This window comes from Hippopotamus amphibius, chromosome 13 (genome assembly GCF_030028045.1).
Source record: "Hippopotamus amphibius kiboko isolate mHipAmp2 chromosome 13, mHipAmp2.hap2, whole genome shotgun sequence".
Classification (NCBI taxonomy): Eukaryota; Metazoa; Chordata; class Mammalia; order Artiodactyla; family Hippopotamidae; genus Hippopotamus; species Hippopotamus amphibius.
In genome coordinates, this window is record NC_080198.1 from 89,446,401 (window position 1) to 89,469,886 (window position 23,486).

The window sequence follows — 23,486 nt, forward strand, 5'->3', positions numbered from 1 at the left end:
TGAAGTATGGATGTCTGATTTAGCTTTGGAACAGGACTATAGTTATTTGTGTGTGTTTTATTTTGTTTTTTAAAGAAAATCCAAACAATAGCTGTGGTTTAGGTACCTTTTTCATGCTCCAGAGATGCATTGATTAAACAATAATGACCTGGATACTGGGCACAATCATTTTCTACAGTTTCTGGTGGCATTAAACCTTGAGGGAGGAGGGGGAGGTGATGGGAATAAGGAAAGCTTCTGTTTGGAGACACAACTCTAATACTCTGGAAAGGGGACATTAAATTATTTCTTTCTTTGCAACAAGGTCAAAAGACTAGAATGTTGAAATTTTTCCCTCCACTCAATGTGCTGGTATCTAATGCATGGTTGGCATAACTAGTTTTTACTGAGTCGCAGTTATTATGGTCTTGCAGTTACAATGTGATTCGCAGAAACTGAAGCTATATGCATATTCTTGCTGTGTCTTCCCCCACCCCCTTCCCACCATCAAGAATATTTAGCCAGCAGCATTTTGGGGGCACCCTTTGTATTGCCTTCAGACCTCTGAAGGGAGCAGTTTTCCCTATTGCGAAACCACAGAGGTGGTTCCTGAGTGATTAGGGACTTGCTGTGATTGAAAGATGCCTGCTAGCTTCTAATCCAGCCTGGGGTGAGGTTCCTTATCTTCATTTACTTTGCCTAATAGGGATTTGTTTACATAAACCCCTCTTTTTAGGGCACCTCATCATCAGGTCTTGAAGTTTTTGCGCTTGGAGTTTGGGCATAAATGGTTCATTAATCTAATTATAAGCATAATTGCTATAATTGATATCCATTTTGAACTGAATATTTGAGACGGAGATTACTGGGCCCCCATTTAAAATTCCCTGAACTCCACATTGGAGACCAATGTGTGGGCTTCAGAAGATGTCACAAAAAGATATTCTGGCACCCCCCAAAAAATCTGGAAACAAAGAAACTGTTTTTTTTAGGTTAATATACACTTCATGTTTTTGCTTTACTTCTTAAAAGGCTGTGATGTACCTCTCCCCCTGTAATAAACAACTAAAATACCTCTTCCTAAACATAATAATGGCCTGTAGGCAAAGAGATGAATGCAAATACCCAGTTAACACTAAACTTTCCTCTTAAACAGACAAAAAGAAAAAAAATCATTTGAATGATTATTTCTTCATGGAACACCTTAAATGATCCCCCCTACTTTTACTCAATGTAAAAATCAGTGACTGTGAGAGATCCTCAGAAAGTCCAGGCTTTCCTCTTGTCTTGGGAATAGACCGGAGTCTCCATTAGGAATTATTGGGAATATTCTTACAGAGACTGCAGGCACTTGGTTTAAAACCTATGACATTGTTTGTATTATTTAAGATTTTTTAAAAATCGAGTCCATCTTTCTTTTCTTTCTTTTAAACAAGTAGAACACCACCCTCTTACCCCCTCCAAGCCCCACCACCAAATGGCTTGTACAATTGAGACCTGTCCTTGGTCCATTGAATTAAGACCCTAACAGAGCCAGCTGTGCTGGGATTCAAACTAATGACCGCAGACACAGAAGGACACTGTGGCAGCTGGTAGTTCTTTTTTCCGTGCCTCTTTAGTTGGGATTGTATGTGGGCAGTCTCTTAGCTCTCAGTTGTATTGTGTTTGCTTACAGTTTGTACTCGGATGTATTGTAGACTTTCTCAGTACTTCATTTGCTAATTTCCTGTTCATTTTCCTCATAGGGCCATAGCTGTTTTCTACTTTAGAGCATTTGCATGTCCAGGCAGCCCTTGTTCACACATTTCATAATGTTTAAATGCCCTCTGCTTATAGGTAGTATCGCCCTCCCAGCCCTGATTTGCATGTCTTTAGCACTCCAATTGCCCTTTTCCCTCGGCATTTGTCACCCCCGTCTTTCCTCCTTCCCTGGGTATCCTGGCTATTAATACATTTTCTCAGGAGGGTTATAAGAATAGGGGGGAGGAGCCGTGGTGTGCTGTGGGGAGGGAGGGAGCGGGGTTGGGAGCGTGGGGGAAGGATGGGAATGGGGGGGGGGGTCACGTCTTGATGATTGTTATGCAAACGACCTGACGAAGAATGTGGGAGCTTTCAGTGTCTGCGGCGGGGCAGTGAGGGAGGCTGTTTATTTTTCATCTTTTTCCTCGTGCAGCTCGTTGGAATGACTTTCTTTATTTTAGTTGTCACAGTTGGAGGATAATGCAAAAGAAGACGCTGCCTGGAAATTCACCGTCTGTGGAAATGCGCCCCAGAGAGGAATAAAACAGCCCTCACCTTGCTCTCCCCACCCGGACCCACTTTCCCCTCCCGCCCCGGCCCCCACCCCGACACCACCATCACCCCCTTCCCTCCCCCCCACCTCCCCCCCTTTCCCACCCAGGTGTCGGACCAGACGGTCCCCACGTCCACCCTGCACCCCTTCTTCCCCCCCTGCACCATGAACACCAATGTCTGCGTGGAGCCCGGGCCGAGCCCGGAGGCCCCGGGCTTGCCCAAGGAAAGCCACCTGCCCGAGGGGGCCCTGAACAGCCTTGTGGATTACAACTCGGAGATGGAGCGCTACCGCTCCTTTGCCACCTCCTTCTACAAGACCAACGGGGGCGCCTTCCCGCAGGCGGCCAAGATCGCGCGCATCACCACCCCCATCTTCCCCAGCAGCGCCGCCGCCGCCGCGGCCGCCGCGCGCATCGGCATGTCCCCCTGGAACTGCGACAACGCGGCCACCGCCGCCGCCGCCACCGCCATGCTCTGGGGCAGCGGCGGGGGCGGCGGCGGCGGGGGCGGTGGGGGCGGCGGCGGCGGCGGCGGCGGGGGCGGCGGGGGCGGCAGGAAATCCTCCTCCGCCGCCGCCTCCTCCTCCGCCTCCTCCTCGGCGATCCTCCCCGCCGGCGGCGGCGGCGGTGGTGGCGGCGGCGGTGGCGGTGGCGGCGGCGGCGGCGGCGGCAGCAGGACCAGCATGCACCACCGAAACGACTCCCAGAGGCTGGGGAAAGCTGGCTGCCCGCCAGAGCCGTCGTTGCAAATGGCAAATACTAATTTCCTCTCCACCTTATCCCCCGAACACTGCAGACCTTTGGCGGGGGAATGCATGAACAAGCTCAAATGCGGCGCTGCTGAAGCAGAGATAATGAATCTCCCCGAGCGCGTGGGGACTTTTTCCGCTATCCCGGCTTTAGGGGGCATCTCATTACCTCCAGGGGTCATCGTCATGACAGCCCTTCACTCCCCCGCAGCAGCCTCAGCAGCCGTCACAGACAGTGCGTTTCAAATTGCCAATCTGGCAGACTGCCCGCAGAATCATTCCTCCTCCTCCTCGTCCTCCTCTGGGGGAGCTGGCGGAGCCAACCCGGCCAAGAAGAAGAGGAAAAGGTGTGGGGTCTGCGTGCCCTGCAAGAGGCTCATCAACTGTGGCGTCTGCAGCAGTTGCAGGAACCGCAAAACGGGACACCAGATCTGCAAATTTAGAAAATGTGAAGAGCTAAAGAAAAAACCTGGCACTTCGCTAGAGGTCAGAGGAGATGATTTCTTGTTTCCCAGTCTTCCCCCCTCCCTCCTCACTCCCCTCTCTTCTCCCCTTCAGGGCTTCTTGTCTGGCTTCAAGATGCAGTACCCCTTTCCTGAAGCTTCATTCAGGTTGTGAGATACAGTCGTAGCTGGTTTGCGGAGGTCATGGCCTCTCCGCCACCCTCCTCAGCTGCACTTCGCCTGGAACCGCCCTCCAGATGGGGAGGGCGCCCTTCCTTTTCAGCTCTGGGAGGAAAACTAATGTAATTGGTTTGAAAAATCAGAAGTTTCACATTCAGTATGGTCAGAAATTTCCCTTGGTGGTTTAAAAGACCCCTCCCCCGCCCATCATTATTTTTAAAAGCATCTCTGCCCAAAGGGTTGGACACATCACATTCTATATATTTGTATTGGGCAAGAGAGACTTATTAGTGGCCCATTTGTAACAGTGAGGACACAGTTTGTGGCACACAAGACTACATTTTCATTAACACACACACACACAGAGTCATCATTGAAACTGTGATGCATTAATTCAAAAGGGAATTTTCTACCCTCTTCTAGGATAATTTTTCTCCTTACGGTGACAAAATGTTTCTGTTTCTCATTTTATTTTCTGCATATTTGTTTTTTTTTTTTTTTTTTTTCAGAAAGTGGAACTAGTATAGAAAGCTGAACACCACTTGCAGTTTTTAAGGAGCGCTGACAGAATAGAGATACAATTTGTAGCAGATGGTGGTCATTTTATTTAAGAATTGTTTTACATAGTTTAGAAACGAATGATTCCTAAAACTCAGTTACAAAAAATATAAATTTGGGGTTCTGCATTTAGCAAAGTAACCACTTTGTGGTCATAAAATTGCTCTATACACCAAGCACTGTTTTGGTTGATACCCTATATGGTCAACAACAGTTTCTTTTTCCTATATACACAGAAAACAATTTACAGATTATCACTAAAGTAACTTGTTAAATTAGGCTTTTAATTATGTTAAATACAAAGAATGATGTGTTTGGTGGATATTTCAGATGGTGACCTGATCAAAACAAAAGGGGAAAAAATGGAAAATCAAACGTGAATGGGTTTGGTGGTACATGTAGTACAGAAATATGGACAGGAAATAATATTTAGCCTCTTGTAATTTACAGAGTAGATGGCTAAATGTTCATTTATAGGTGGTAGATTTAGCAATAGGGAATATTCTATGGGCTGGATTGTAGGCTGAGAGTGGTTCTCACAAGTTATCATCAGAGGGAAACCTGCACAGTCTTTTAAAAAAATTATGAACATGGCTTAAAGGAGTTTTCTCCAAGAAGGACTGGTCTTTAAAAGGAGAAAGGAAAAGAGTTAAAGATGTTTGCAGGTTTGAACACAAATAAGATACAGATTTTTAAAAAAGTTTTATTGATAAAAGTCAAAGCAAATAGCACTTCGGAATTCCCTCAAAATCAACATATATTGATATCATTATTGATTATGATCAATTCCATCAAAGTATTGCATTTACTCCTCTTTATAAGAGAACCTATCTGGTGAAAGTTTGACTTTACTCCATGGTGGTTTATTACATTTCCTGTGGCAATTCTGCTTAAGCAAAGAGGATAGCAGCTATAAAGGTGTAGGTCCATGTATTTTCTTAGGTGGCAAAAATTAGTTTTTAGCTTTGAATGATCTTCTCTGGATTAATTTATTATAACTTCTCTAGGTCTCTAAGGCTCATGGGAAATTAAAATTCAGTTCATACTGAAACCTCCTGTTAATGCCCAGTTGTTAAGCACTACATAGCTTTTATTTTTTTCCTCTTGAACTATAGTATCTAGAAGTATAGAATCTAGAATTATAGATTTGGTGTTGCTAAGTGGCCTTCATCTTTACCTAGACCCAGGCACTGCCTACATCCCAATATAGAGTATGTAGTAGATAGAACCACGGAACAATTCTGATTTATTTAGTAAGTAACCTCTCTGTCCGAGTTTAATGTGAGAACCAATAGGTTTTCTGCACAAGTTTCTATGCTGATTTATTAGTCTAAACAAATTTACTAAGTTTTGTTTTTTTCTTCCTTTTGATAGTCTTCTCACAAACTTGTGATCTTTAAGTTCCTTAGGGTTTTTGATCACAAAATTTCATAGTACTACCTTTTCTTCTTTTTTAAAATTCACATGCAAAAAAGTTCTGTTGATCTTCAGAAAGTGGGGTATGGATGGGAGGGGAAACACATTTCTCTCTTTGTAGAGCTCTCTGAAGATGCTCTTCTAGCTATATACCCCTTCCTACCAGAGAATTGTTCTTGGTTCAAGGCTAAGATTATTAGTGGATGCAATTTGGCAAAAAAAGAAAAAGTGTTTTTTTTGTTTTGTTTTGTTTTGTTTAATTTTAAGTGGCTAAGATTCTATCTAGGTCACTTTAAGAAGGCAAAGGCAGCATGACTGCCTTAAGCACATGTGTAACCACACAGTTAGGTTGTAGGAAACCAGCTGGACACGTGTCAAAGTGACAGAGTTTACATGACTGAACCAAAGCTGGAGCAGTGGTTGTGGGGTGGTGAAAAGTCCCCCTGCTGACCTGCTTCCCTCTCTAATTTGGTTTCTGTAACTTGTCATCTGTGGAGATGTTTTAGGTGTCAGGTAGACTCCCTGGCAGTGATTTGGGGATTCATTATGGATATTACCTGTGGATTTCAGGTGTAAGTGCAGTAGCTAATACTTGTTGACTTTAAATTATGAGCACCAGTTAATATCTGGAATTAATATCTGGATTATAGTCATCATTACTATGCTTATTTATCACTTCAAGCCCCATGTGCTCTTCTTGCCTTTGACTTATTCTCATGCTGAATACTGGAGGCATAATCAGATTTTCAGGGTGAGTAAACTAAAATTAAGACAGACTCACATGGATGTGTTGGGATTCTTGCCCACATTTTTTAATGCCTCCCCTCTGGCATTCCTTTTAAAACTGCTTTATTTATTTCCACATTTTCCTGCTTAGTCTCATGTTCAGAGCATCTTAATTCCTTTAAAATATATTTATAAAATCACCCTTTTATAGTATTCCATATGGTAACAATGCACATTAAGCAAATTTAGCATTTCTGTGATATTGCACACTGTATAGCTGCATGTAACACTATTCATTTAGTCAGTTACTCTACCAAAAAATTATCACTGATTATTCAGAGCAATCATTACAAATGCTGTATGCCCCGTGTGACAAAACTTACCTTAAAAATTTGTATCCTAAATGATCAATATTAAGTTCCCGGATATTTTAAGAAATGTGATTATATATTATGATAATGTTATACGACAGACCTTTGTCTCACACAAAGGTAACCTCATGCAAAAGTAATCCTTTAGTTTTTATATGCACAGCAGTTACATTTCTGATACTAGGATCTACCTTTTAAAAATCTCTCAACCTGATATGACTCAGGGGAGAAAATCGTCCCGTGGGTAACCCCAGGCTCGTAGTCCCTGAACATTGTTCAGGTGACATGATTGATCTCTGTGGGACAGCATTAGAGACCACACAGATCTGGTTTCTCTCCCATTAGCTGATTTATGGAATTACATTAGTAAGCGGCGCCTCAGGAGATTTCCCTGCCCCCACTCTTGGCTCTCTGCTGCACCGTACACACCAATACACACCACTGCCACCCAGGCTTTCCGTGAGCTGGAGGAGGGACTTGCAAAAGGCACATTAGAGTGAAGAGACAGAGACCGGCAAGTCAGGAAAAAGGATAATCTCGTTTTTTTTTCTTTTCTTTTCTCTCTTTTAAAAATTTATCTGCTGAATGTACAGGCTCCCAATAATTTTCCATAAGTTAGGTTGAGTTCCTAAGGAGTCTGGTGGAAAACATCCAGATATTGTCCTGCCTTTGATAACGAGATTTAGAAGAGTGTTTTAAGGGAGGAAGGACACATTTCCTATGTATGATGTTAAGCTGTAAGAGTCTCAACCACACAAATGGCAGTTGTAAAATTCTGGACAGAGCATTGTCTGTAATTTGTGCAGGAAGGTGGCACCTGCTTCCGCATGAAATTCATTTGTAGGCCACACATAAAATAGGTGTGTCACTCAAACTCAGAATCTGTATGGTTAAGTAGTGAAACCGGTCATCAATTGAACATGTTGTATAAGTTTGTGACAAAAGAAGTTATATGTAAAATACAAATGTTTCATATCTTAAATTGAGACATGTAACAGTTTATTTTATATCATAATTCAAAAATGGGTTTTCAGTTTTCAGTTTCAAGAATCAAAAACGTGCCTGTTTACAAATATAAATTTTTGTTTTAATCTGAAAATGCAACTATATAACTATCAAAGGGAAAGAGGAAACTTTTCAATAAATTCAAACAAAATGATAGTAGATTAACACTAGACTGTAATATGGAAATAACATAGGGAAAAGATTGTGAATTTCATAAATAATAATAAGAAAAGCTCAGAAAAGTTCAGCTTTGACTAAAGTCAGAAAATAGATTTGTAGCTGAGACATCAAAGTGTAATACAAGTCCAGTGAGATTCTTTCCATCACTAGATTTAATACAAGTTAAAGTTGTTTTTAAAAGAACTGCACATTTTACAATAATTCCTAAATGAAAATCATACCTCTTCCCATCCAAACATCATGCAAATTCTAAGCAATCTTTTGGATGTCAATTAGGAATAGTAAAATAAAAGCAATTAAAAGCATTTGTAAATTATCCTATAAGAATATTTGTTTGAAGTTCAGCCATCATCAAACAAAATAAACCATCAAAAAGCCAATAACAACAACCAACTTTAGACTTTAATCATATAAAAATATTTGGATATTTTAAATGAATGGAAAGCATATCTAGTGATGAAGGAAATAAAAGTTACTTGATTTTTAAACTTTTTAATGAATTGATTACTGAAGCATTGCTGCATATTTTGGTTAGTTCTAGTCAACGGTTTTTCTGGGTGAATAGTTAAGAATTTTGCACAGTTCAGACTTACAGATTGACAAACACAGCATAATTTAATAAAATAGTCTGTTAAGACTAAAAACTGAATGGTGTGTAAAAAGAGATGGGCATTTCATGCATATTAACTCCAGAATACAAGGTTGGAGACTAAAGAACTGTGTTGGGGTGACCGTGGAGACACTGGTAGAATACTCCTTCTGGATATAAATACAAAACAAAAAACTATTGGAGTGTTCCCAAGGAATAGGTTGAAGTGTGTCTTTAAATAGCTCTTCTGAAGTAGTTGGTGCTCATAGAATTTACTGTTCAATCTCAGTTGGTCGGATTGAACATGTAGTTTACTTTTACCAAAAAACAATTCCCTTTTTAATTTTACTTTGGAAAAGCGTAACAAAATGTCCTGCTATCCAGTAAGTTTCACAAGCATGGATGTGCTTCTGTCTCTTATATTTATTTTTTATTCATATTATACAAGATATTAAAAATGAGCTCATTTATCATATAAAAATATCTACTTAATAGGATACATTCAAGAGTTATTGAAAGGCCCATGTAAATATGCAAGTTAGAGAAAAGACTACTTTTCTTTTGGTTTTCCTCTTATCTGTAGATTATTTTTTAAGAAGCAAAAATGGACCCCAAATAATGGTAAAAATCTTTCATCTTTTTAAGTGTGATTTTTCAGTCACCAATTAGAATGTCAGATGATCTTGGCTTGGAAAGTGGCACACTCTAGAAAATATCATTGTTTTTTTGGACACAAACTTGTTTTCAAGATAGTACTTTCTTTGGCGGGATCAGTGTACATTTGCGGAATGTTGTGCATGAAATAATTTTATTCCTTAATTTGTGCTGCAGTGCTTCTGCTCATTCTTACCATACTTTTTCCATCTAGCATTTATGCTTTTATCCTTAGTAGTTTCAAAATATTGGGGGAGGGGCACACAGGTGATGTTATCCTTCAGTCACATCTTGTTCCATCACATGCAGACACCTGTCCTGAAATTGAATTATTCTGCAAGGTAATCGAAAAGCCTCCCTCCATTCAGCATCATATGTTTTCTGTTGTTTATTGAGTTATGTTGCACCATACTTCAGATGCGACAGCCATTTAATAATGTTGAAGACTTAGCTCTGCAGGGGCTAAAAGGATCTCAGCAGGCTTGTTAACTTCTACTCTAAAACATTATGAGAAATATTTTTTCCTCTGTGAAACTTCAGGGCTTTCTCTTAATTTATTTCCAGAGCATAAGAATCCATAGCCAGGTATGAGAGCGAGCTGTGAAATATTCTTGTTTTTCTCTTTTTTCTTTTGATATTTAGCCTATTTCACGTTACATTTCCTACTCAAAAGACAGTGGCAAGCAAACAACTGCTCTTTCAAAGAACCGATTACTAAAGATGCATTTCTTGGGCTGATATAAAACCAAGTATAAATTATATTTAGAAAACATACTACCAGTTTCTTGGCTTTTCATTTCTTTTACAATTAAAAATTATATTTGGGCCATGTGGCCACCTTTAGGTGACAGGTTGTGGGAAGAGCCACTAGTTTCAGGTAATTTACCGGTTGAACAATGTTGACTACATCAGCATAACTTCTCTAAACTTTCTTTCCTCAACTGTGACATGGACATAATCATATCAGCCTTCATTACAACTTTTAATATTGCATATTGGTTCATTCAGCATAATTTCTCTAAACTTTCTTTCCTCAACTGTGACATGGACATAATCATATCAGCCTTCATTACAACTTTTAATATTGCATATTGGTTCATGTTCTTTGCCTGCTGAAAGATGCTATGTGATTTCTCGTTCCTCATGTGAAGTCATCAGTAAAAAGTAGAGGAGGAGACAATTACATTTACAGATAATTCAGTACACCAACAAGTTACTTATAATTGTTAGAAATTAAAGCCCAGGTAGATATCTTGTGGCTTAGAGTTTTCTGAATATTTGTTTTAATCATTCAGTTCACCAAAGATCTGGCTTGATCTCACTTGAAAGAGAGAAACCTGATAAACAAGTTTCCCTTGTTCTTGTATCTGCACTGTCCAAAGCCTGGGAAATCTGCACAGATTACCTAGTGACATCAGTCAGGGTGGTGAGCCAATTTAAATAATTTTCTGCTCTTCCTCCTTCCTCACCAAAGGCACACCACTGCCATTCATTTCTGTGTCTTTTAATAGATTGTGTGTGTGTGTGTGTGTGTGTGTGTGTGTGTGTGTTTCACTTTACCAAGTCATTACCTTTGTTTGGCTATTTCCTTTATTTGGTCAGACAGAGAATTGTTCTAAATGTGTATTCGTGAGTTTAAGAAAATTATTGTAAGAAATGGTTAAATGCTTGTCACAGATTCTGGTTGGAGAACGTATTTAACGAACACTGGAAAATTGTAAAGTTACTTTTGTTTTGGAAGATGGTGTGTGTGTGTACGTACGTGTGAGTGTAGGAAGTTAAACAGGTAGATACACATTTTGAGATTAAAAAGTGAAGTGACTATGCAGCGCTTTCTCTTTTTTCTTTTTAATAAGAGAGTATTTATGAAATGAAGAAAGTTAGTGAGCAATAATAGAAAAAGCTGGTGGTTTTCTGGGAGAAAATAGTGATAAGCCCTAAAAGATTCGGAAAAGCAACCAAGAAAGCTTTAAAAACAAAGGAGAAAGGGATATTCAAGCCAGAGTGCAATGCAGTGTCTAGGAGTTTAGTCGTGACAGGATATGGATGTCTGCTTTGCTTCAGCAGTTATAGAAGTTTTGCAGAGAATGGAAACTATTGAATATAAAGGGAGGAAATAATATTTTCATGACTTGAGTCAATACATTTGGTTAGGAAGTCAGAGCTGGGTCTCAAGTTCAGTGGAGTGGCAGCTGAATTAGAGACAAGGAAAAACAGATTGTGTTTTAGCTGATGTTTTAATATTTACTTATGCCTTTGAAACATTTGGTAGAATAATTCCAGAGTATAACTAAAATAATATTTCCAAGATGGGTGGAAAATGGGATTCCATTTGGGTGTCATCTTCATCTAAGTTCGTATTTCAGAGGCCATTCTGGAGCAAGTGAAGAAAAGTGTCAAGCTATGGGGGAGACTGTGCTGAAAGCACTGTTTCTTGCTCAAGGACTTAAAAAAAAACCCTCTGGATGATGGATAATATCAAAAGGATAGAGATCAAGTAGGATGAGAGAAGAAAGGGATAAATGTTTATAGATCAGGAAGAGTCATGGGCACTGCTGTGTATTTCAGCAAATCTGGCAAATTACAGAGAAGATGTATTTTTTCTAAAACTTTACAGAGTGAAAAGAAATGAAATAAATTTTTAAAAGAATAATAGACCACGTAAATTTAATTGTGTGGAAATGATGATTATGAGTGACGGTGGATCAGTGGCAGAAAAATGACTGTGCTGGGAAAAGACTTCTCTACGGGAAATGTTCTTGTTTATAGATCAAATGAGATCAGGGATGGTTTTAATGGAGTCGAGAATAAGGGAAAGAGATAAAATTTTCAGTTGTATGTGGATGGATGTGAAGTGAGATGTGGCATCCTGTGCAAACACTAAATACTTTGTGTGCTCTAATTTTCATTAATGAAAAACGAAACAGAGAACACTAGCCTTTAAAATTCCAAAGGATATACATGTCAGATCTTCTATGTAAGACTGCTCTCCATAGAATTAAACGCGTTATGAAGTGGAGTGGTTTTGGATTTTCCTCATGTGATGCTCTTCACATGTATATGTTATTTGTATGGCATGAAGCTGTGTTTTGCAAACTGTAGGTGACAACACATTAGTGGTCCATGAAACCAATGTTTTGGCTTATCATCAGGATTTTTAGACAGTAGAATAGAATAGAGTGGAGCAGAATATGTATGAGTGCATCACGTAGCAAGAGTACATATTGTTAAACTTCTGTTTCAGTTGTGTATGTACACATAAAAAGGCTGCTACGTAGAATGTATTTCTAACTGTTGGTTGCAGTCACAAAAGTTTGAAAAACACTAGTTTAGGGGCAGCAACAACACTATTGAACAGATTGGTAGTGAGGAAAGAAATTTGTTTGTAAATGGAACAATGTTACCAAGATAGAGAGTAAAATGTAAATGTATTTCTATAAATAGTGTGTCTTTACTTCTCCTAGGCAGGTCTGTACCTATCAGGTATGTTCATGAATTCATGGTGTATACTACACACATGGTAAACCCTTGATCTATTCAATTCAATTCAACATATCTTTGGGTAGGAAATGTTATTTTCTAAGATTTGTAGTAAGAGCTGTGGATACACACACACACACACACACACACACACACACACACACACACACGCACACATCTTGGCTTAAGGAACTCAAACTTTTCTTTATTCCTAACTGCCTTCTTAAAATACCCGTTACTCCTTAACTCTACATCTTAATCTTTCATCCAAGATAATTAGCTCCCTTCTTACATTCTTAATTCTCAGTCCAAATAATGGACACATTTCAAGTGATATAATTGTAATTTTAGAAAACTCTGGAAGCAATCTCATGGCTATTTAAAAGCCTTGGGATTCCTTACCTCATCCTTGGCTTAGTTGTTCTGAGATCTAGATAAGAAGCACATACTGCTATCTATGATTTCTGCTTGGCTACCTCATGTGATTTTGTGGTGTAGTACTAAGTTTTCTATTAGTATTCCAGAATTTTTCAAGGAATAAGAAAAGAAAAAGGAATACTTGCCCTGAATATTTGAACATACTGAGAATCTACAGTATGACTTATTATTTCAAGCATATTTTACAGACTACTGGAAACCCTTGTATGACCTGAATAAGAGAAAGAGCTATATTGAAAGAAAGAAGTAAAGGAAGGAAGAAAAGAAGGGAGGGAGGGAGGGAGGCCAGGCAGACTGTAGTGTTGCAGATTAAAGAGAAATGAGCATGTTGGCAGAAAGCATTGTCATGTTCAAGGTCATCTTTTTGAGTCTGGTTTAAATAAGAACTTAGTAGAAATGGCTAATGCCTCAGTTTTCTTTGGAAGATGCCATGAATCTGGGTTTAGGTTCACTAGAACGCCTCAACATTTTTTCTTTTCATTTGCCATAGTGGAAAAAATAGTTTCATGTAAATTAACTAGATTTTTTTCCTCGTAATTTCTCTTTAAGAGTAATTTGCTCACGTCTGCAATTAGAAACATAGAAATGCCAAAATGGGAAAACTAATGCTAAAAATTGATGATGGTGTTTAAGGAGACAGAGGCCATCCAGCATCTGTAAACAACTAACTGTTCAAAAATATGTGTAATTTTTAAGAGGTTATACAGAGAACTTCCCAGAAAATACAGAATTGCACATATAGAAAAGACTCCAGAAAAGTAATAAAAAGAACATTAGTCACTACATCTTATAAATCCTATGCCTGAGAAAAGCTAGACTTATTGATTTACTCAGCTAGTTAGTTAAATATGGGATTGTGGCTATGTTTGCATGAAGATGGAGTATATGATACACATAGGAAAAAGAAGTGGTACATGGAAATTCCTGAGGAGAAATTTGACTCTTAAGGACTTACTCTAGCACAGGATGTGCTGATACCATGTTAATGGAAAATGCTTAAGAGTGTATGTCCTCTCAACGAGGGAGATTAACCAAAATACATTTCTGAAGAGCTAAGTAACATCTAATAACTTGATTAAATTGTAACTATTGACTGTATACCTTTTAATTTTATTATTTAATAAGAAAATTAAGCAAAGAAACCAAGAAGTCAGAGTGATTGTGAGTTTAAACATTTGGTGTAATGGTAATTGCAGTTATTAAAAAGTGTTTCTTTTTTTAAAAAAGAAATACTCCAAGCAACGTGTGATTCTCAGAAGTATAGTTTTAACCAAGTACATTATTTTGATGATAACATCTAATGACTGTGAAATGTTTGGAATTTTCTCCAAATTCCTCCAACTAATTAATGGACATAAAACATGCTTTGGTTTCTAGGCTGGGTCTATCTCAGTGGCTGGATTTTTGTCACAGCAGATTCTGAACCAAATGAAGTTCAGTGACTACATTCAAAATATTATAGAACTTAGCCCAAGAAAAATTTTCTGTTAAACTTATTTTCACTTCTTATGTGATATAGAAAAAATAAATATTCCTCAAATTCCCAGATCTATAATAATCAAAAGAAGCACCAAAAATTTGAATTTCTTATAGAGATTAGGTGTAACTATTGTACTTTATTTAAATATAAGTTAGAGGCTGTCCAAATAGTGGCTCTCATAGTTTTAAAAATCACCTCTTAATATTTTAAGTGACCTCCCATATCTTCACATTTTACGTGAATATTTCTTCTCTTCAATAAAAGGAGACAGTTCACTGTCTGCTTTAAAAAAATAACCAAAAGTTAAAAAAATTATCTAACACTTGGTCATGAAAAGTATGCTGGTGGTTTTTCAGTAGCTAATTAGCAATGATCTCACCTAAAGGTATTGTCACAGTCAACAGGAATTTGAGGGAAGATAGAATATATATATATATATATATATTCATACGTTCATATATATGTATATATATTCAAATTCGTTATAACTGTAAATGTTTGTATTTTTATTTTTCATAAAGATTTTAAACATATGAATATATATAAATAAAATTAAATATTTTAATCATTCTTGACAGTATTGATTTTATTAACCTAATTTGTTTTTTTAATATCAATTTTGCTTTTAATATCCTTTCACATTTCCTTTTACACATAGGTTAAAAATACTATATAAAATAATTTTTCAAAAACATCTTTTAAATTTAGGAATCATTGAAAATTTTTCCTCTTCCTGCTTATCCTGGTACCATTCTATTATAGTTTATTTTTATAAATCCAAGAATATTTTAATCACTAAACTACCCATGTGTAATACAATAAATTTACTTATTCGAAGGATGTGGTTTGAAGTATTTTTACCAAAAGTACTTGAAATACAATTCTATACAGCATTAATCAAGACACTTGCCTAAATAAAATAGTTGCATTAGATACTAGGGCCCAAAGTGGGTGCCTTTTTTGGCCACTTCTGGGCCAGTGTGAATCACGGTGTCAAACTGTTACTTTCCTTCCTACCAACCCACTCCTTCCCCATGCAAACACCCACCTTTGGACAGTTGTTTTCCTTCCTGGTTCTACCACCATGTTGACTTAATTTAGCACCTTTACAACGTAATGTATAATCTCATCTTTCCACTTACAAAAGTTAGCTAAGTTAAAGTCATGCCATCACAGTGGTGACGGCTAGGCCGTGGTGTTCTCGTAGGAGGGGGGGAAGGGGAAAAGCCCTCATATTTGCAAGGCAGAAGTGGTAGCAGGAGCAATAGCCCACAGAGGATCAATACTAATGAAAAAGGTGTCTCTGGTTCCACCATTAATCAGAGAAATCCTGGCCACAAACATCAATTTGGAAACCAAGAATGTGGAATGCTCCTTATAATCATATTTAAGACCTCTAAAAATCTGAGTCATAAAAGTTATGCAGTTACTTATTTGGTGCTTTCTCCCTTTTAAAGAGGGTCTAATATTCCCCTTAGTGGTATTTGATAGGTGTTTTTAGTTTACATCTGGATCATGGCCAAAATAAGGTGTGAGTAAACCAAAGACTTGTACAGTTATATGATGAATGAATCTGAATTACGAGAAAAATTAACCTGGTAGATATCACATATATGATGCATATATATTACAATAGGACAGAAAGAGAAAGTAAGTTAGGGTGTACTTTAAAAAGTGGAAATAGTATATACTTACATTAATCCATATAACATAATTTGGAAATTATATTTTAAAGTATAAACTTTAAAATAATACCAATTTTAAAATATTGGTATTATTGTTAAAATATAAAGTTGTTTTTTATTATAATAGCAGTAAATTATTGGACTGTGAGCTTATCATTTATCATAAATTAATTGCTCCCTCAAACTTACAGACCTGTGCTATACCTGTGCTTGCTAATAATTCTGCTGTAGTTATTGGATTATGATTTTTAAAATATACTATTTATAAATAAGATGTAGAAAGATATTTTTGCCTAAAACATTTTGGGGAGTCTCTAACATTTGCTAGGTATAATTTTAGACCACAGTTACTAATCATCCAAAGTTGGAATAATGTGCATGTGTATGTGTTTTCACATTCAAAGTATTGTACAGCATATATAATACGATTTTCCATTTTTCCAATTACATTTTGAAATTTTGTTGGTACAAAAATTAAAAACCTATGTAACTTGATATTTTAGCATTCTTTGTGAATCAAATCAGAAAAAAGTAGTTTTGGGGGGGTTTTTTACCATCAGGAATCTTTTTCCTTTTGTTCATTCACAATACTCCAAAGTTTGAAAGTTTCATATGAAGCCAAAACAAAATATAATCAAATATTTAAAGGCAAACAATGATTCCTGCTATTCTTTTTTTGTCATATTTATTTATGTACTTCCTGTTGCTAAATTTCAGTGATTCATTAAGGTTTTCAAGTTCTAGTGCAAAGAGGTAAATCAAATGCAGTGACAGGTTCCAATTTCAAGGACTTAGGTGCTCAGAAGTCTAAGAAACTTATAGTGGAGCTTCTCACAGTGAAAACAAAAGAGTTTATATTTGAAGTCTATTATGTGTTATTTCAAAAGAGTTTACAAGAAGCTGTATTGGCTACCTACAGTTTAAAATTGCTTTGCTTTTGGTTGGAAAAAGCACACTTCCCATCATTATACGCAGATCAGAAAATGATTGGATGTTTATGTTTCATTCATAATAAAAGGGGAAAAAGGAAATTATTTTTTGATTAATCTGAGTAATGGTACCCCAAAATACTGACTTCAGCTTGGGAAGTATTGTATTAGAGCCATTCTGTTTCACAGTAGAATTCTGAAGGCCTAGGTGAATCACTGAGACTTTTGGATTAGAAATTACATGAATAAATATTGGAAAGATATATTTAACCTTAGTTACAGAATTTGCTAATGTCTTAATTATCTCAATTTATAACTTTTATACATTCTGAAGTAAATTTCAGCATCAAGTTGTCTTTTATTTGCTCTTTAAAACTCATGTCTAGCTTTATTAAAAGTTATTAGTTTAGTTTGGTCTCCTGACTACTGCAACATTTTACATATTGTATCTAGCTAGATGTGAATAGCCAATCCCATATAAATTCATATGCAGGAAGGTATAGATACCCAATTTCAGCTTTTAGGAGATGAGTTTTTTTTTTTTATTAGACTTGACATATCTACATACGAGAGTATGTAGATGAGTGCCCGACCTAGAGATACCACAGTTCACGTGACTGCCTACGAAGCACCAAAAGGGAAAGTTATGCTCAATATTCTTAAGGTTAGCAGCTTTTGGGATGCTTATTGATGTTAGGTCATTTAATTATTTCTTCATTGCTGGTTTAATGAAAATCAAGCTGAAATACATTTCTGCCCAAGACATATTGATAATTTTTTAAATTGGCTGCGTTGGGTCTTTGTTGCTGTGCACTGGCCTTCTGTAGTTGCAGTGAGTGGGGGCTACTCTGTGTTGTGGTGCACGGGCTTCTCAGTGCGGTGGCTTCTTTTGCTGCCGAGCACGAACTCTAGGCACTCGGGCTTCAATAGTTGTGGCACGTGGGCTCCATAGTGGTGGCTCATGGGCAATAAAGCACAGGCTCAGTAGTTGTGACGCCCGGGCTTAGTTGCTCCGAGGCATGTGGGATCTTCCTGGACCGGGGCTCGAATCCATGTCCCCTGCATTGGCAGGCAGATTCTTAGCCACTATGCCACTCAGGGAAGCCCAGATAATTTTTGTGTTCATTTTTTTTAAAGAAGTAAATGCGAAATGTACTTAGGCTTGGATTACATAATTATTTTATTGAATAATTTTCTTTTTAAAGTTATTTAGGAGGAAAACAGAAGGCATTGCTTTAAATTTGAAGGTTGTCTGGGTCTGGCTCATGTAGGGATGAATTCCCTGGAACTCCATGCTTTACAGCGGAACTGGAAGGAGAACTGGGGGCTGCAGGTTCCTCCCCATGCCTCCTGGGAGCACGGCTGCTGTTTGTCAGTGTTTGCACCTGCGTGAGCAGTGACGGGTGCCTTAAACAATGCTGATCAACTCAATGCTATTCTTTACCTCCCCACCCCCTTCTCTTCCTGGGGAATCTGGCTTCCCTGTCACTCAGGATAACGATTTCCTGCAAGCATCACTGAGATCCAGAAAGTCACTGTAATCTCATCAAGAGTGTGATTCCCCAGCTGGGACTCTTGAATTTACATAACCCGAAAGTAGCTGGTCAGGGTGCTTAATCCCCCCCACTGGTGTGCTGAGCCCCCCAACCTTTTAAAATAGAAGTCCTCTTACACAGATGACCTTCTTAGAAAAGAAATGTCCCCAAATTAGGACAGACTTCATCAGAACCCATAATTTAACCCAGTATTTTATATATGAAAACAGTGTTGCTACCCCCATTCTGGCTGAGAAGACTCAGTCCAGGCCTTAAGGAAATTTCCAGTGAGCCCAGTGAAAACTGGGCAGGAGGTGGGATGTACATCTGTTTTGTGTGGCCTGTGGGACACTGAAGAGTTTTGTTACTTTTTTTAACCCTGAACTAAACCTTAGAGAATCCTTACTTCAAGTTTCTGGTGAATGCCTTAAAGATTTGTTTCAATTAAGGCACCCGTGGTTTTCCTAAATTTTCTCACACGTTTTAGGTGATTTCCCAACTAATCATTTTAGGGTTCAATCTCAAATATCTTAATATAAGGGAGAAATGATTTGTAAAATGTGCATCCCTGCTTACCTTCTCCTTGTCCCTATAGCAATGGATTATTTGTGTTTTTATTTTTGGAGATACGTACTGGTTCAGAATTGTATACATACTAATATGTACACATCACAGTGCAATTTTGTGACAGGTCATGATAGTAAAGAAAACTAGCTCTCTGCTTTTCTCTTATTTGCATTTTCTAATTAATTTTTAGGGCTAACAAGCATTGAGAAATTATTATCTTTTTCCTCACAACAATGACCTTTGATCTCAGGTGGCGATTTATAAAGCTTGCTTTTTCTAAATATTGCAAATAAAATTGAGTGGTGGAAAGGGGTACAGGAAGAGCCAAGAGTTGGAAGAGAGATTTAAAAATGAAACGAAGACATAAGGAGTTCATCTCATTTAAAAAATGTGCTCCATATATTTCTTCTGTTTATCTTCATAAACATATATGTTTATCAGGATACAAGATATATAAGTATATACTTACAGTCTTGTTTCCAGTTGGCATCTGAGAGGAAGTTGGCATCTCTATGTCATATACTATACACATAAATGTGAATATATATGAATATATATGCACATGTTTATTTTTCATATGTGATTCTGCAATGCATGGATACGCTTGGATCTAACTTATCTTGTTAAAAATGACTGCATTTATATAAGTATGCATACTTATATAAAATTTATTCTAAGTTGGCATCAGACAGCAAGTTAGCATCTGGTGTAAACTAAGTTTTCATTTACTGCTTATATATGTGTGTGTGTAAAGCATGACTATTAGGATGAATGAATATATTATGTTTTCTAATTATTTCATGCAGTACCTTTAATAATGATTAAATAAGTGTGATGAACATATATAACTACATATATCATTTAAAAGTTAAGTAGTGAAGGGGTTTCTCTCACCAACCAAGTCAAATGATGGGGCTCCAGTTACACGTAGTAAACTGGAGAGGAAGACAGATTAAACCATGAGGAGTAAAGAGTACAATATTAATAAGTACTATTTTTATGGGAATGATGCACCGTTTTGTTTGTGATTCTAGAAAATACCTCACAAGTTAAATATTTTTTTGTATACCTATACGCAAGCTTGAATTAGATAGCATTAGTTTGTTCTTAACACATTCATTATGAAATATATTGTGTTGACTATGAGGACAGTTTTTTAAAAGTCTTTCTAGTGCCGATAGCCAAAACGATTATTGTATTCATTTAAATTTCATTTGACATCTCAATTAATACAGTTATATTTTTAGATGACATTGCTATAGTAGGACTGTGTCAACCAAATAAGTTATATAGGAGAAAGTAAATAAAAGCTAACCTCAATAATTAAAGAGTGTTTGTAGTAGAATTTTTCGTGTATTTTCTGAAAATTCAAGTGCTGTTAACACGGTCCTAAGATGTGTTTACAAGGGGTGTGTATGTGTGTGTGTGTGTGTGTGCGCGCGCGCGCGTTCTTTTATACCTACTCGATATGTTGGTAATGTTCAGCATACCAACTTATATGCTTATTAATCTTTAGCAGCTGTCTTATAGGCTACACAGACTTGTTAGAAGGTCTAAGGAAGCAAAGCAACTTTTTTTTTTGCCCCATAGGAAAATTGACTCAGCTTGTTGTTCCTCATGTACCACCAATATGTACTCATGTGATTCTGTTTTAATAAAGAAGAGTATGGTATGGCGTGATGAATTACTGTAATGTTAATATAAAAAGGAAAATGTGATGGCTTAATTACTGTTTATCCAACAAAAGCCCCACAGTAACTGTAAGCTTCTTATTAAAAGGATTGCGCATACGTTTAGGGCCAGCTTCTTACCCCTTTGGAAAACTATAGTATTTTTCTGGTGCAAAAGGATAGTTATACTCCATGGAGTATCACTGGTGAGTTATAAGTTTGTTTCATGTATGTGACATTAGTTTGCTGCAAATGCAGACATCTTAACATAGTAGTATATTTTGTCAGCATAGTTCTCGTTCAATTATATGTAGGAATATTTAGCGTTAGTAGTTGTTTATATAGAGGTACTGTTGATGTTATATTTTTTGTTGTCCTGTCGTCAAAGAACTCTCCAGAGTAAAGAAATTTCTTCACTGAGTTCTAAACATCAGCCTTACATAGGCTGCGTATGTATGTAGCAGAGCCAGATTTCAAGTACATTTGCTGACTGGTCTTGCTACTATTGGCTAATAGTTTGAACCTTCCCCTTCCTTCTGCTTACCATCCAAATGCTAGGCTGTGTTTCCTATATTTCTTAGACCAATGTGTTTTAATCATTATATTTAGTAAATTATCATTGAATTCAATAGTCTAATTTTTGCAATATTCTAAGATTAAACATTTGTTTTTATTAAATGTTGAAATATACAAGTCATTATGTTGTGTATTGCTGACTAAAAATATTACTGAAGTGTAAAGGAGAAAAATCTAATTTTCTTTTGGCATAGAAAGAAAGCTTAACTTGTTTTCTTGCTCTTTTTTTATAGAGAACACCTGTTCCCAGCGCTGAAGCATTCCGATGGTTCTTTTAAAGCAGTAGTATATCTTATTTTCAAGGCATTTGGAAGTGAAGGGCAAACTAATGTCTTGTTTTAAGAAACTGCTTAGTCCACCACTGAAGAAAATATCCAGATATTATTTTCATTTTATGTATAGGGGTTTCTTCAAAAAAAAAAAAAAAGCAAAAGAAAAGAAAAACGACACATAAAAATAATCTGGGAGCTTGGGGAATTGGCCAGTCTATTTACTTTCAATACCCTGATTCTTTCTTTGATGTAATTTAGCTATCCTAGTGAAGTTGTTGTCTATTTTGAAAGTGGCTGTAAAAAATAAGTTTGGGTAATCCCCTGCTGTAAAATCATGTATCTTTGCAAAGTACATATCTATACTTCATTTTCAAATATGTGTTTCAGTACTGTAAACTGTACAGATAGCAGCTTGTATTTTGTGTGTTTAGACACAAGGAGACAATCATGTCTGAGCATCTATGGAGATTAACAGTTTGTACACAACACTCTGGTTCTGCGAGTTAAATCTGGAGCAATAAATTTTAGCTTTAAATATTTTTTGCCAGTTGTTTCTAGGAGCAGTGACAGCAGTGGCACGTTTTGCCATGCGTCTTTCCGTAGAGACTCGATGCCGAGTTGTATGAGACTAAAAGATGATGATGCATCCAAGCGATTACCTGCAGTTGTATTGTTCTAAGAGGGGAAGATGTTAGGAAAGTTTCAATTAATCTTTTGAGCACTATATTAGAGTAGTGGTTATGCACTTGCATTGCTTACAAATGAGCTGTACAGAAGGGTATACCTCCCAAATCCTTAGTGTAGTTGACTTGTCTCAGGTGGCACTGTAAGGCGGAGTACTCGGAGTAGCTGGGACATGCAGAATCGTTTGAATGATTTTTTTCCTTTAAACAATGTTTTCTAGGATACAGGATAAACTATCATATCTTAGGGGAGAAATTCATGACTGACTTTTTTTTCCCCAGCCTCACATGGGCTGTATGTATTTTTTGGTTTGTCTATTTTTTGCTTTTGTTGTTGTTGTTGTTACAAAAAATACACACAGTAAAAAGTATCCAAATGTTTAAATTCCATGTATGATGTTAAAAGAGCAGTTTTGTTTTAAAATTTAAATACATAAAGGCCTCCTGCATAGAGGCATGGCTAGGTACATTTTTAAGTTCAGTGAAACACATTCATGAAAGTGAGGCTTTTAAATCTCTTTTTATCTTCCTTTCTCACAGCCTCCCAGTTGGAGCAGTGGCCTTCCCCTAGGCCCTCAGTGGAATGTTCCATTGCTCCCATTCCATTCTTGTCCCTGGATGTTTTCATTCCTGAGAAGGCAGGGCCACAGCCTGTGGAATCCCATAAATGCAAACAGCCCCCAAGTAACAGGAGCTAATGCTTCATAGGACCTGTGCTAGTTTTTCCTATAGTGTTTGTTTTTCTTTTGGCAGTCAGGGTTCTTAAGCCTGTCCCATTAGGACAGATGTTTGTGATGGCGTGATCCCTAACAGTTTTTTCTTTCTTTCTTTCCCTTTCTTTCTTTCTTTCTTTCTTTCTTTCTTTCTTTCTTTCTTTCTTTCTTTTCTTTCTTTCTTTCTCTTTCTTTCTCTCTCTCTCTCTCTCTTTCTTTCTTTCTTTCTCTTTCTTTCTTTTTCTTTCTTTCTCTCTCTCTCTTTCTTTCTTTCTTTCTCTCTATTTTTTTATTTTTGCCAGGTTAGAAAGACT

At 37.3% G+C, this 23,486-nt stretch overlaps 1 protein-coding gene and 1 long non-coding RNA gene across 2 annotated transcripts in view; one reads left to right on the forward strand and one right to left on the reverse strand.

The window, feature by feature from the left end:
• Window positions 1–3,244, reverse strand: part of LOC130834332 (uncharacterized) — a 24,994-nt gene extending 21,750 nt beyond the window's left edge. The window contains exon 1 of the long non-coding RNA XR_009048666.1: window positions 3,192–3,244. This is a non-coding gene — a long non-coding RNA (uncharacterized LOC130834332). The remainder of the gene's footprint in view (window positions 1–3,191) is intronic.
• Window positions 2,438–23,277, forward strand: CXXC4 (CXXC finger protein 4). Its single transcript, XM_057704364.1, has 2 exons — window positions 2,438–3,508; window positions 21,738–23,277. Exons 1-2 carry the CDS (start codon window positions 2,438–2,440, stop codon window positions 21,780–21,782), a joined length of 1,116 nt encoding a protein of 371 aa, XP_057560347.1. The 3' UTR covers window positions 21,783–23,277.
• The last annotated feature ends 209 nt before the right edge of the window (window positions 23,278–23,486 follow it).

Coding starts and splice junctions, on each gene's coding strand:
- CXXC4 (XM_057704364.1), top strand. CDS start 2,438: ATGAACACCAATGTCTGCGTGGAGCCCGGGCCGAGCCCGGAGGCCCCG. Junction 3,509..21,737: donor AACCTGGCACTTCGCTAGAG/GTCAGAGGAGAT, acceptor CTTTTTTTATAG/AGAACACCTGTTCCCAGCGC.